General features: G+C 51.5%; 1 protein-coding gene across 5 annotated transcripts in view; it reads left to right on the top strand.

The window, feature by feature from the left end:
• Positions 1 to 14,328, top strand: part of CAMK2A (calcium/calmodulin dependent protein kinase II alpha) — a 70,142-nt gene extending 55,814 nt beyond the window's left edge. For 2 of the 5 annotated variants that reach the window (XM_004042809.5, XM_031010833.3), the window contains 4 exons: positions 2,465 to 2,540; positions 5,544 to 5,638; positions 10,610 to 10,838; positions 11,114 to 14,328. In XM_004042809.5, the coding sequence (XP_004042857.1) occupies positions 2,465 to 2,540; positions 5,544 to 5,638; positions 10,610 to 10,838; positions 11,114 to 11,117 (404 nt within the window). In that variant the 3' untranslated portion in view covers positions 11,118 to 14,328. Of the gene's footprint in view, positions 1 to 2,464; positions 2,541 to 5,543; positions 5,639 to 10,609; positions 10,843 to 11,113 lie in introns of those variants that run through there. The other 3 variants (XM_063706876.1, XM_063706877.1, XM_019027873.4) reach the window with 2 other exon arrangements.
• Positions 14,329 to 14,579: the final 251 nt, after the last annotated feature.

Below are 14,579 nucleotides of genomic sequence, written 5' to 3'. Positions count from 1 at the left end.
GCAATGCAGAGAGACCCCATCTCAAAAAAATGAAAAACAAAAAACAAACAAACAAAAACACAAACAAACAAAAGAGGTGACTGGCTGGGCTAGGCTTCTTCCCATACTCAATCTCCAGCTTCTGGGAAGGAGGGCACAGGTGATCAGGAAGCCAGGTTCTGGGTCTCCTAGGGACAGTGGCTACCAGGCAACTTGGGCAAGTCCAAGGGGCGGGATGAAGATAGCAGTCCAGACTCTGGTTTGGTCCCATTCACTCATTCATTCATTCACTCAACATGTATGTATTGAGTGCTGCCTCTGCCCCAGCCCCAGGAAAGTCCCCAGAGAGAGAGGTGCAGCAACACCTGTGTGACCTGGTGGCACTCATGGTTGAAAAACGGACTCATTCCCAGCCCAGGTGACTCTGACTGGAGCCAGGAGAGAGAAGGGAATTAGCTGTTCACAGTGGTGGCTGACGTTGAATGATCACTGCTACATCTACCGTGTGTCAGGGGCGGTGCTCGGTGTAGTGTGGGAGAATGTGATGGGCTTTAGAGCTGCAAACTCTGATTAGGGTCCCAGCTCCACTGGAGCTAATTATTTAGCTTCTTTCACCTTCAGTTTGCTCATCTGTGACATGGAAATAAAGTTGTGCTGTGAGGCTCTGGAACTTGGTAGACTAAGCACATAGCACATGGCCTGGTACACATTCATTCATTCAGTGATAAAGGCCTATGGGGCCAAGCCTGTTCCAGGCTCCAGGACGCAGTGAGCAAGGGATGTCACAGCCCAGCCCCCATGAGCTCATCTGTGAGCTGGGGCATAGATAAAGCATTCGGGCAAAACAATTGCGTGAGGTTAGTGTTAGGACAGACAGTGAGCTGGGGCCTCAGGGGCCTATGGAAAAGGCCCTGGGCAAGGAGCCAGGCTCTCCACCTGGTATGTGCCATGTCCTTGGGCAAATCACAACCCCCTCACTGGGTCTCAGTTTCCCTAAAGTTTGATAAGGAGGCTCTGGCCTCCAAGGGTTCTTCTAGCCTGGATGTTCTATGATTCTGTGTCCTCTGGGCCTGAGGTGTGCTCCTGTGTGGGGTGGTGTGGTGTGGGCAACTGGTGAGGACAGGGCTGGTGAGGGCCTCTGCTAGGCTTGGGCTCCCTCCCAGGCTTCCAGACTGAGAAATGCTGAGGCCAGGCCTGAGCTTGCAATCCTGGCAATGTGTTCATCTATTCACCTGAGACAACTCCAGTGGACCAATGAGCTGGCCAGGTTTAAAGCCAAGCTTAAGCCTGTGGAAGGAGGGAAAGGGGCCTGCCTCTGGGAGATGGAGCAAGGCTTCTGTTAGGCTCTGCCAGGAGCCAGGACACCTGGCTTCAAATTCCTCCATCACTGAGGCTCAGTCACCTTGTATGTGAATTGGGAGGAAGCTGACCTTGCCTACCTCCCAGGGTATTAGTGAAGAGCAGAGAGGCAACCCCCGGCAGGGGCCTAGGGAGGCAGGGCATGGTCGCACTTATGAGGTGCACCCACTATGTGCCAGGCTTTGGCCAATGCTTTGTGTACATCACATCACCCCACCCTCATAACAACCCTCGGAGAACACTATCATCTCCATTTCACAGACCTTCAAACCACCTTGTGGCCTGCAGTTGCACAGCTTGAGGACCTGGACAGTCATTTAAATAAACATCTGTCTAAGCTGAAGCCTGGATTCTGCTCACTATGTATTTGGCTCTGAATGAATGAGAGGTGGTGGTGCCCTCATTTTACAGATGGGAAAACTGAGGCTCAGAACATCACACGTCTAATAAGATGGCCATCTAACTCCACCAGAAAGACCAGCTGTTTGTGGTGTTTCAGTGGCAGATAGGGGAGGGCCAGGTCTCAGCAAATGGGATTCATTATGCCTAGAAAGTTCTGGACAGCTCAGTGCCTAATTCCTATCGGCACCCAAATAGAGCAAGAAGCTCATCTAGGCTCAAGGGATGCGTATACCCTAAGATTTTTCTTAGTGGTGCTGGTTTTGGTCATAAGAAAGCCCCTGGCTCATGGCTATCAGTGACAGTGTCACAGTTGATCCTGTTTTGATTTACATGGCAAAGCAAAGGTGGTAGGAATAAGTATTTGGGAGCCAAGACCTGGATTTACATCAGGTGTAGAGTCAGAATGTCCACCATGTATTAGAGGCAAAGACCGCCAACAGAGACACTGGCTCTGGCCTTTGTAGTTGAGGAACTTTCACACCTTCTTTTTTTTTTTTTTTTTTTTTGCCTTTCTGGGCCTCAGTTTCTTCTGTGAAATGGGGGTGATGATGCCTAGCCTCCAGCAGCAATGCGAGGATAAATGAGATCATCTGCATGAGGTCTTCAGGTCCCAGCACAGAGTCTGGCACATGATAAGGACTCAAGAAATGGTAGTTGGTGCTTCATTACCATCACTATTATTATTATTATTATTATTATTTCTGTGTCCCCTTCTGCCTTACAGTGCGGAAACAGGAAATTATAAAAGTGACAGAGCAGCTGATTGAAGCCATAAGCAATGGAGATTTTGAGTCCTACACGTGAGTCAGCTGGGCTCATTCTGCATGTCCTGCCTGGATTGTTGTTCAGGGGGTACCAACGGCTAACTTTGGGGGTCCTTGTCTCCGATCCTCATCCACTCACTTTGCATGTGCTGTGAATCGGGCTGAACTCATATTTCTATTTTGCATCCGGACTTGATGCTTCTATTGAGCTTTCTGTTCGCGACACTGCTCTATATGTCAGTCCTCCTCCTCCTCCTATCCTTCCTCCTCCTCACATCTTGTTCCCTGGGAGGAACTCCAACAAAACTCCCTTGCTTCCCCAAGGAAAGAGGGGGTGGACAGTATCACAGCATGGGCCTCCTCAGGAGATGAGCTGGGAAGGTGGGAAGGGAGGCACGTTCCCTTCATTCCTGCCCAGTAGGCCTGAGTGCTCACCCTAGACTCCCTTGGACCTCTGACCTCAGATGGGCAGGAGCAAGCAGGATCCACAGGCCACGTCCCTTCAGTGAGCAGGCATGAGCAGAAGTAATTCTAAGCAGAATCTGAACTCCTCTGAGAAATAAGGCAGCTTGCACAAAAATAACATAAAATGAGACATCCCATACACACCTGGACTTGCCTTTGGAGAGGCAGCTGTGTGTGCATGGGCTGAGCCAGAGCACCCTGTGCTGCCCACTCACACCTTTCCTGGCCTGGCCCAGAAACAAACTTCACTTGGGCCCTCAGCTGGCCCCCGGGAGAGCAAATATTTTGGGCTTAGTCCTCAATATTTTGGCCAGTGCTGACAAGGCCTGGGCCTAGAGACCAGACATAAGCTTTTTGGAGGACAAAGACTGCCAACCAAGGCAGAGTTATTTTTGCCTGTTGGGTTAAATTGAGTTGGGCATAACCTGGCTGGGGTTTGCTCCTTGGGCAGCCTGCTCCTGATTTCCAATGTGCCCAGAGCTGAAGTTTGCCTCTCAAAGGCTTGGCAGACCAGGTGCATTCTTTATTTTTTCCCTTTTTTTTGAGACGGAGTCTCACTCTGTCACCCAGACTATAGTGCAGTGGCACGATCTCGGCTCACTGCAACCTCCGTCTCCCGGGTTCAAGTGATTCTCCTGCCTCAGCCTCCTGAGTAGCTGGGATTACAGGTGCACGCCACCACGCCCAGCTAATTTTTGTATTTTTAGTAGAGACGGGGTTCCACCATGTTGGTCAGGCTGGTCTCGAACTCCTGGCCTCATGATCCACCCACCTCAGCCTCCCAAAGTGCTGGGATTACAGGCGTCAGCCACCGAGCCCACCCGGCCTGCCAGGTACATTCTAATTGTGGGAGAGTTTTCAGCAGCAGCAGGTGGCAAAGCCCCCTAGAAGGTCACTGGCTCCCTCTGGAAGAACAAGGGGCTTAGAAGATGCATGTGTGGAACTGAGGGTGATGTGTACATATGTGTATGCATGCACTTGTACACATGTGTGCACGTCTAAAACTGTGCACAAGGAGGGTGCGCAGGTGCGTGTGCATGTATATACCTGAGTGTTGCATAAAAGCATGGAAATAGGCTGTTAAGCTGGTCTTGCAGCCAGTTCTAGAAAGAATGGACTTGGAATGTATCATGCCAGTGGCTCTGGAAGGACACAGCCAGGGAGTGAAGGAAAGAGAGGTGGCCCCTGTGGTTCCCAAGCTCCTCAGTGGCACTTCTGGGCGTCCTGGGGAACCCCTCCCACCTATGTGATGGCACCTCCTCTGACATCTGCAGCCTGCTCTAGGTTCTGACCCCTTGTCATGACCTCTGGGGTCCAGGATGCCCTGTGTAATCTTGAACATGTTCCTTCATCTCTCTGAGCCTCAGTTTCCCCATATGTACAATGGAGTTGGGGCAGATGGCCTCCAAGTCCCTTCACTCTAGGAGGCAGGAACACCCAGGTGCCTCCAGGGTTGGGGCTTCTTCAGTGGGGGCGCTCAGTCTCCCACATGTCCAGACCCCCACTCTTGGGGGATTCTGGAGCTGGAAGGGTCCTGGGCATCCCGTTTGGTCTGAGCACAGTCCCCTAGCCCCTGGCTTAAGCCATCTGGAGAATTTGGGGTCATGAGTAGAGAAGCAAGTTGTCTGGGGTCACCCAAACAGACAGGACAGAGCAGGGACAGTGCACCCTGTGAATGCTTTCTCCAGCTCAGACGGTGCTGGGCCTGACACCTTCTCCTGGGTGTCTCCAGTTCTACCCTGGGTTGGGAGCTTTGCTTGTCCTGGGACATTTCCTGCCCGTGGCTTTATTGCTATTGTCACAGGGGTCCATGTTATACCACAAAAGATCCCACAGACCTGGAGATGGGAAAGACAGCTTGTTCCCTTCCCCTGCCTGGCTGTCAGGATCTCCCAGAAGACTAAGACCTGGAAGGGAATAACAGCTGAAAATACACAGCCTCCGTCATGCCCTGTGCTTCTCCTCCCAGATATTACCTCATCTAATGCTATTTTTCTCATCTTACAGAAGAGGAAACTGAGGCTCACAGCCAAGGCTGCTGTTAACAATAGGGCACCTTTGTTCAAATTAGAAAACTCGCCCCTTCCAGGTATATACCTGGCTTGATGAGCAGAAGTCACTTTTATGTGAAGGAAAAGGCAGTGTCCCCCATCCCGACCCCACAGGAAGACAAATTAGCAAAAGCCCCCTCTGGATCCACCGCCCTGAACCAGGGAGTACAATTTGGAGAGTAGAGAGCAAGCTGAATTTCCTCCCCACCAGCACCTTTAGTGCACTGCACAGCCCTGCACACCATTCATGGTGCTCTTGCTTAAAGGGATTAAGCCACTTGCTTGGGGTCTCACAGCCATTGGCAGAGCCTGGGCCTGAACCCAGGCTTCCCGGATCTAGATGGCACCAACCAGTCTGTGATATCCCATACTTTATAACTTGCAAGCCCCTTGCCCCTTCCCATCTACTAACTTCAATGATCCTGTGAGGTAGGTGCAATCATTCCTATTTCACAGGCTCACCCTCCAAGGGTCCAATGAGAAGCCGCCCCAGTCCCTCTTCCCTCTGGCTTCTTTCCCCCAGGAAGATGTGCGACCCTGGCATGACAGCCTTCGAACCTGAGGCCCTGGGAAACCTGGTTGAGGGCCTGGACTTCCATCGATTCTATTTTGAAAACCGTGAGCAATTCCTTCTCTCTGTGGTGCCTGTTGTCTGCTCTCGTTCCATGTCCTGCTGGATGGCACAGCAGGGTGACGGGCAGGGCCCCAGGGGCGGCTCAGGAGCCAGCGAAGAGGAAGCTCCCGTGTGGACTGGGGTTGGTACCCTCTTGATTCCCTCTCCTAACCCTGGCCCATCGACTACCAGCTGCCCCTCCTGTGGTTGAAGATGGGGCAGGTGAGGTCCCAGAGACCAGGGACACACAGGACAAGCCCTCCCAGGCCTCTCCTGCCCATGACCCTGGGAGTGGCCTGGGGAGGGCCTTGATTCCCATATTATAGATAAGGGAGGCTTCCCACTGGCACACACACCCGAGTTACAGTCATCTTGATGCCTGGGGCCATCCCAGCTGCCCAGCTGGTCACAAGCTGGCTGGTGGGTTGTTACGCAAGTGCCCTCTGTGGGTGGGCAGTTTGGGAAAGAGGAGGACAGAGAGCTCACACTGCTGTGCCCCTGCCTGTTTGTCTAGGTCTCTGTCCTGCATGTCTGTCCTTCCTGGGCCTCTCCTTTGCAGGAGAGACCTTGGCAGCTTTGCAACCAGGAGCTTCAGGGGGTTGAGGCTGGGGCTGACCCAGGGTGCTTTCTGCCTGTGTCTGTCTTTCCCTAGGCCGGGGTTCAGATAGGGATGAACCAAAACGCACACAGGTTAGAATCAGGTAGCTTAGGACAGGGAGGAAGGACCTAAGAAGTGGTATATTCAGGGTCCCCCAAATCAAGGGCGTGTACCACTGAGGCTACACAGTGATTTAGGGTGTACGCGGGCACCACTTAAAACAGCATGAGTTTACACAGTGAGAGAGCTCTTTCCTTCTTAATTCTCTCTCAATACTCTGGCTCCATCGGGGGAAAGACTCTGCTGGGTGCTAGCCTGTTTTCAACACCTCTCTGCCACTTTGTAATTTCCCTCTTTATCAAAGAGAAAGCAAATCTCAGGCTCAGATCTCTTTCAGGCAGGAGTATGGTGCAAGGATTATGTAACTTTCTTTCATTTTCACAGGCCTTATTATTAGAACTTTATTCATGATACTGATTGCTCATCAATGACTATGTCAATAAGTTTTCTTTTAAAATAAATCTATAGCCGGGCACAGTGGCTCACGCATGTAATCCCAGCACTTTGGGAGGCTGAGGCGGGCAGATCACTTGAGGTCAGGAGTTTGAGACCAGCCTGGCCAATGTGGTGAAACCCCATCTCTACTAAAAATACAAAAATTAGCTGGCCATGGTGGTGGGTGCCTGTAATCCCAGCTGCTCGGGAGGCTGAGGCTGCAGTGAGCCAAGATCGCACCACTGCAATCCAGCCTGGGCGACAGAGCAAGATTCAATCTCCACACAAAAAAAACACAAAAAACCTATAGAAATTAGTAAAGTCAATCAATCCAGGAAACCCCCCCCCCTTTTTTTTTTTTTGACTGAGTCTCACTCTTGCCCAGGCTGGAGTGCAGTGGCACGATCTTGGCTCACTGCAACCTCCGCCTCCTGGGTTCAAGCAATTCTCCTGCCTCAGCCTCCTGAGTAGCTGGGATTACAGGTGCTCGCCACCACACTCGGCTAATTTTTATATTTTTAGTGGAGACGGGGTTTCACCATGTTGACCAGGCTGGTCTCAAGCTCCAGACCTCAGGTGATCTGCCTGTCTCGGCCTCCCAAAGTGCTGGGATTACAGGTGTTAGCCACCAAGCCCACCCCAGGAAATACTTTAATGAAGTACGTACAGTGGCACTTGCGAATGGCAAAAATAACAAAGAAGGTACTTCAGTGACTGAAGTAGGATCTAGTCCAGCTCTTCATCATACAGAGGGGAAACTGAGACTCAGAGAGAAGTGACTTGTCTAAAGGAACCCAGGAAGCCGGTGGCAGAACCTAGACCTCACTCACCCCAGTGCCCTTTCCCTTCCCTGTAGCACCTGCTGTATCTGCACATTAGCAAACCCCACTGGGACTGACACTCCTACCCTGGCTTGCACCCTCTCTGACTGAACTTTATAGAGTACAGAGGCCAAGGACACCCTCCAAAAAGTTGTGAAGAAGAAAACAACATCTTCCTTTAATAAATCAAATGAATTCTCCAAGGCTAACAAGGAAGATTGAATTCTCGGCCGGGTGCGGTGGCTCACGCCTGTAATCCCAGGACTTTGGAAGGTTGAGGTTGGGAGGATCACCTGAGGTCAGGAGTTCAAGACCAGTCTGGCCAACATGGTGAAACCCCATCTTTACTAAAAATACAAAAATTAGCCAGGTATGGTGGTGCACACCTGTAATCTCAGCTACTTGGGAGGCTGAGGTACGAGAATCACTTGAACCTGGGAGGCACAAGTTTCAGTAAGCTGAGATCATGTCACTGCACTCCAGCCTGGGCAACAGAGCAAGACTCCATCTAAAATAATAATAATAATAATAATAATATAATAATTGAATTCTCATGCAAGGAGAGGTAGCTGGACCCCATACGTCCCTATCACCCTGGAGCTCCTCACTGATCATGGTAGCCACCATCCTATAGTCTGTCCTCTGGGGGCACTGGTCCCCCAGTGTGAACTTACAATCCCCACAAAGCATGGACCAGGCTAAGGCCCAACTGTAAAGGCTCAGGGATGGCAAAATTGAAGTAATCACAGAGAGGAAGCCATGCAGCCCTTGGCCTGCGTCTATGCAGCGGGCCCCATCTTAGTGCTGGCCCCCAGACTCCAGGCTTAAACATCTGCTCACCTCCAAGGCCGAACCCACAAGGGCAGACCCAGAGTAAGTGCTCACTCCTGGCCAAGTTCCACCCTCCAGGGCCCTATTTTTTCCTGTCGAGGACTTGGTTCTCTCCCACCCTATGCACAGGGGTAGATATTGGAAGCCGCCTATCTTTTCAAAAGACACCACGTCAGGTGGCGTTTCTTTACAAATGCCTCCTAGGACTCCAGCCCTTGCTGACTGTAGCAAGGCCCAGTGCCCCCAGCAATGCTAAGCTCTGTTTGTCCCTTCTGGGATTGTTCTAGATTGTTCTAATGCAGTCTCACTTGGAAACTGACTTTTTTTTTTTTAATTTTATCTATCCATTGTCTCTCTCTCTCTCTCTCTCTCACTTTCTCTCTCTCTGTCTGTCTCTCTCTCTTCCTACCTACCAGGTTATGAGACTGGCTATTTTTTTGTATTTTTCGTAGAGACTGGGTTTCACCTTTTTGCCCAGGCTGGTCTCAAACTCCTGGGCTCACGCAATCCACCTGCCTCAGTCTCCTAAACTGTTGGAATTACAGGAGTGAGTCACCGCTCCCGGCCAAAACTGACTTCTTTTAGATTCCACTACGTTTTTTTCAGGAATTAGCCCAGCTTGGGATGAGTCAGATTGCTTCTCTGGACCTGAGTTTGCATATCTGTGGAATGGATATGTTGGTCTTGTATGCCTCCAGCCCCGAATGCTGTCAGGGACGCTTATAGAGCCCTTCTCAGATTCTATAGTTGGGCTGCTGGGTGACCTCTGACCTCTGAGGTCACTCCCAAGTCTATGACGCTGAAACCCTACATTCTGTATGTCTGAGAGCCCAAATTCGAAGTCTGTTATTCTATGGTGCCTAAGACTTGGTGATTTTAAGTCCTTATTCAAAGCCTGGGTGTAGCGTGCTTCTGATATTAGGGGATGGGTGTTATTGGATATTTTCTGCAATCCTGAAAAAAAAAGACATTTTACATTTTTCAGGAAATAAGTGGCTCACAAACCTGGCTTGGCACCAGGGTCAAGTGGTAGGGAAGGAGAAGGCAGATTTTTAATATTAGAGATTCTTGAACTGGGCTCTCTAAGGGTGGGGCTGGGGAAGCTGTGTTTTAAGTCAGCACCTCACATGATTCAGACCTATATTCGGGCTACACAAAGGGAAGGGCTCCTCTCAAGCCCAAGATACAGATCACCACTGTCCAACCCCTCCCTGGGTCATTGTCTTTCTATGCTTTCATTTCCTATCTTGAGGAAAACATCGAGTTTCTAGAATTAATATAATAATAGTCCTGGTGATGCCTCATGTTTCATCTGGTGGAAGCTGGTGTCAGGGACTTTGTCAGCCCTATCATGATTCCAAGAGCTATGCATCTCTCCCTAACGCTGGAAAGCCCCATGACCTCACCCCATGACCACCAATACCATCCTTATCATTTCAAGGTTCTAAGATTCTACAATTTTCATATTCCTCCACATTTCCACAATTCTGTATATCTACAGTAGAAGTAGATATACAGTAGAAGTAGATATACTTCAGACAGGCCCACGGGCCGTGTCTGAAGTGTAGATATGTTTCACTTGGCTTGCATGATGTTTTAAATTTGAATTAGATGCCAATACTAAAAAATGAAGAGTTTTCATATAAAAATTCAGATTTCCAGATTCTCTTGAAAAACGAGGCACGTCAACACTGGTCTCACTCACATGGCAACCACCAGGGAAGCTGTGTGCAGGATGCCCTCTTTAGGTGGGACAAGACATTCTATTCGCCACAGTCCCCATCACTCCCTATCGCCTCCCTGACCCAGAGGCAAAGGGTCAGTTGTCATTTAGCATCTTATACCCAGCTCAGCCCCCGTTGTTTATGTGCCTGCCTGGTACCTGGGGAGATCCGGATTTGAGACTGTGCTCACAGCTCTTCTGGTTCTATGATCCTCTAGGCTTATTCCATGTGGCTAACGGTCATGATTCAAACATTCCATTTTCTCATGTTTGATGAATTCTGCATGTCTGAACTCCACTGTATCTAAACTAGGATGTGATGTCCCCATCATCTAGAAGTTCTACCTTGATCCCAGGTAGCTGAGTCCTGCCACACAGGCCCCTTCCCTGCAAATGAGGCAGGCAGGGCGCCTCCATTGAGAGGGCTGCTGGGAGTGGAGAAAGTGAAGAAAGTGAGACAGGAGGCCCCCGGTTGCATCTCCTCTGCCCCTCCCATCCCCGCCTCCAGTGTGGTCCCGGAACAGCAAGCCCGTGCACACCACCATCCTGAATCCCCACATCCACCTGATGGGCGACGAGTCAGCCTGCATCGCCTACATCCGCATCACGCAGTACCTGGACGCTGGCGGCATCCCACGCACCGCCCAGTCGGAGGAGACCCGTGTCTGGCACCGCCGGGACGGCAAATGGCAGATCGTCCACTTCCACAGATCTGGGGCGCCCTCCGTCCTGCCCCAGTAAGAATCCCTCCTTCCTGCCTCCCAGGGTAATGTAAAGGATGGGAGTGTTGCCCTGGAGGGGGTTACGTCAGGGAAGCTGCTGCCTTCAGCTCTGAAAGGCTGCAGAGTGGGGTGGGAAGACCCCAGGAAGGGGGCCAGGCCTGCAGGTCTGGGGGAAGAGCTGGGCAGGAGCCACCGGGGACCGCTTGGACTCCATCTAAAGCGGCAGGGTGGGTGGGTTGCCCAAGCAGGAAACACCATGCCCTGAGAAGCACCCCGTGTGTGTCTTACAGCTGAGGGACCAGGCTGGGGTCGCTGCGTTGCTGTGCCGCAGAGATCCACTCTGTCCGTGGAATGGAGCTGCTGGTTCTCCCAGGTGGATTTTGCTGGAATTCTCCCATCTCATCACCCCACCACCGTCACTTCTGTACCTGCATCAGGAAAACCTGCTTGTTCACAAAAGTCATCGCAACTTCAGAGCGAACGGCCACATCTCCCCACCTCTCACCCCCACCCTCTCCCCTGCCAGGCTGGGGCTTCCTCAGGCATGGGTGTCCACAGCACTGGCCCCCTCTCCCCAGCCTCAGCTGCTGTCCGCCTGGCCTGTCTTGGGCTGTAGGCTAGAATGCCCGGGCTGTGTGCCCACCAGGGGCTGGGGAGAAGGAGGGGTGGCATGATGAGGAAGGCAGCATCCGTCCATCCCTCTCCCAGACCTCTCCTCTTCCAGTGTCCCCGGGGAAGGGCAGATGACACTCCCTTCCCCCTAAGCCAACCGCACTGAAGGAGTGGGGAGAAGAGCATACGCCAGGAGCCTCCTGCCTCGAAGTGCTCCCCTAAGTCTTCTTCCTCCTGTGCTGACCTCAGGGTGGTCTGACCCTTCCCTCGGTGTGGGGGATGTGGCCCTCTCAGGTGCCCCTACTTGCTTTCTGCTTCCTTCTGGTGAAGTCCACTTCCAACATTAACCTGCCCACCCCACCCCCGTCATCCCTGGAGAATTCCAGCTTTGTCGTATCTCAGAGAGGGAATCTAATTGTTTTTGGGGGGCAAAAGAAAGCAACGTTTAGGTATCACTTCTACTTGGACCGCATGCCTTTTTATAGCCAAATTTCTGTGTATTTCGTAAACGGATTTCGCGTTAATGGATATTTATGTAATAACTAGACTTCTCAGATTATTGTGAGAAGGGTCAGGTTGGAAGGGGTGTAGGAAGAGGGGTGAGGGGTAGTTTTTTTCTGTTCTAGTTTTTTTTTTTTTTTTTTGTCATCTCTGAGGTGGACCTTGTCACCTGTGGTATTGGGGCCAAGGCGGACTCAGCTCCGGGGAGAAGGGCCTCTCTGCCATTTCGGTCCCAAGGTGAGCTGACACAGGCATTCCTTTTGGGACTGTGGAAGCATCAGATGCCAGCACTGACTCAGGAACAGCAAGTCAGGGCAGAGAGGAGGAGGGAGGCTGTCAGGATGGAAATATCTGGACTTTTCTTTGCTTCCCTCGCAAACTGGGGTCTTCTCTACCGAACTTCCCAGGATTTCATCTCACCATATCTGTGTGCCGCCCCCAGCACCCCCACCCACCTCTGGGGGGCCCGTGAGCGTGTGTCTTCATCGCCTCTCTCCCCTTGGTGTCTGATGACCACAGCAAAGCACTGGGAATTTCTACTCTTCATGCCTCATCCTGCAGCCTCGGGTTCGCATTCTCTCTTTCTTTTCCTCTTTCCCTCTTTCCCTGGGATTGACTCTGAGTGGAATACCTTGGCACATCCACTAGGATCTACTGTCTGCACTGTTTTCTTTGCATGACTTTATACGCAGTAAGTATGTTGAAAACAAACAAAAAGAAGAAAACACTCAACAAAACCAATCTACATGTTTTGGACTAAAAAAAAAAATAGAGGTTGTATTCTCAGTGTCCGACTCGGAATTTTGTTGCTGCCTCTCTGTGCTTTTGGCCTCTGTGTGGCCGTGTTTTGCCAGCATGAGATACTGTCCCCTCTGGAGGATTTTAGGGGAGGAAGAGCCACGTCCCCAGGGATTGGAGGAGGCTCCGGTACCCTCGACCCTCCTGGGTGTTGGTTGGAGCAGAACTGGTGAGGATGTTTGATCCGAGATTTTCTGAGCTCTCCCCGATCACCAGCTGTCTGCTGGGTTCTTTTCTCAAGTCCTGCTGCCCAGGCCCAGGTGAGATAGGCAGCGCCAGGTCTGCAGGCCAGGAGAGATGCTGCCCAGGCCTCCTGGTTTCCAAGCTGGTCCATCACTGGCCTCTGTCCTTGGCAGAGACCTTGCTGCCCAGGCCCAGGGGTAGGCTCTTGGCCTGCCCCAGGCCCAGAGGGCTTCCCAGTAAGGCCCAGTGATCCCATTATCCCAGGGGCAAAACCACCTGTCCCCCTTTTGAGCTGCCAGTTCCCTACAGCCATCCCCAGTCAAGGGTGAGGGTGTGGCCTTCACCAGGGGCTGCTGTAATTACCGAGCAAGGTCTGAGCTCTTCTTCAGCCTCAGTTTCCTCATTGGTTAAAAGGGTTCTTTGTTCCCATCCAGCCGATGAAGGAGCAAACGTCTGGCTATGTGAAGCCTAATTTACCTGCAGGAACTGGCAGGGATAGTCACTGGCTGGACTCCTGTTTACTTCTAGACCTGGTCAGGCTCCATCCCCTCCCCCACCTGCCCCTGATTCCCCTCTCCGGTGCCTGTCAACTGCTTTTCAGCAGTGGACTGCAGGGGAAAGAGCAGTGATTTGGGGTGAGTAGGCTTCAATTCCCAGCTCTGACCAGACTTGCTGTGTGACCTTGGGCAAGTTCCTTCCCCTCTTTGGAGCTTGGTTTCCCTGCCAGAGGAAACTGAGCTGGAGGAGCCTGAGGTCCTGCCTTTCATTGGCTGACACACCTCCTGTCCACTGTGTCACTCTCCAAGTGCCAGAGAAGTGGAGGCAGATCGCTACCCCAGGCTGAGATGGCCCCCACTGTGAAGGCCATGCCTGTGGGTGGGCAGCCACCTGGTGCCACCACAGGGCACCAGGGATGATCCTGATGCAGCAGGCAGGGGAGACTCACAGAAAAATCTGCCCAGAGCCTACCCTCACCAGACAAACTCTGTGCTCCTCCAAAACATCCTTTAGATGCAAAAATAATAATATAATAATAATAAATTAAAAAAAATCCAAACCCAAGTCAAAACCTTGGCTCCAGCATGAAAACACGTTTACAGGAAAGTGTTCTCCTGGGTTTGTGCCCACCATGGTGCGAATCCTGACCCAAGGCCTCCTGTCTCCCTTCAAAGGGAGACCCTTTTGGGGGATGAGTTTGCCAGACTCCCCGTGCTGGTTTCTTTGTTACTATTTGTTTGGGGTTTTGTTTTAGTTCTTTTTTTTTTTCTTTTCTTTTTTAAAAATATGTGGCTGTGAACTTGAATGAACACTGCTCAAACTTTCTGCTTTTGGAGGGGGGGGGGTGGGATGGGAAGAAGGGGCGTTTGTTTTATTCTTGGTGTTTTCAGTGCAATAAATAGCTACAAACTTCTGTGCACTCTGTGTGTCCCTGTCTTGGTCAAGCCCCTGAGCTGGGAGGTTTTTGTTAGTTTCCAGTTCTAGATCTGCCCCATGGCAAAATAAAAGTCCTGGTCTTCATTCTGATTGGACCAACTGTGGTCACATGCTCAAGGCTGAGCCAGTCACTGTGGGATTATGCCTGGACCACATGCCCCACCTGTAGAGCCAGGGATGGGGTCAGCTTTCTCCCAGGCACATGGGGGTACCCTCAACAAGAGCAAA

This window comes from Gorilla gorilla, chromosome 4 (assembly GCF_029281585.2).
Source record: "Gorilla gorilla gorilla isolate KB3781 chromosome 4, NHGRI_mGorGor1-v2.1_pri, whole genome shotgun sequence".
NCBI lineage: Eukaryota > Metazoa > Chordata > Mammalia > Primates > Hominidae > Gorilla > Gorilla gorilla.
Note: the sequence above shows the minus strand (reverse complement) of the source record. Positions and strands in the feature narration are given on the sequence as shown.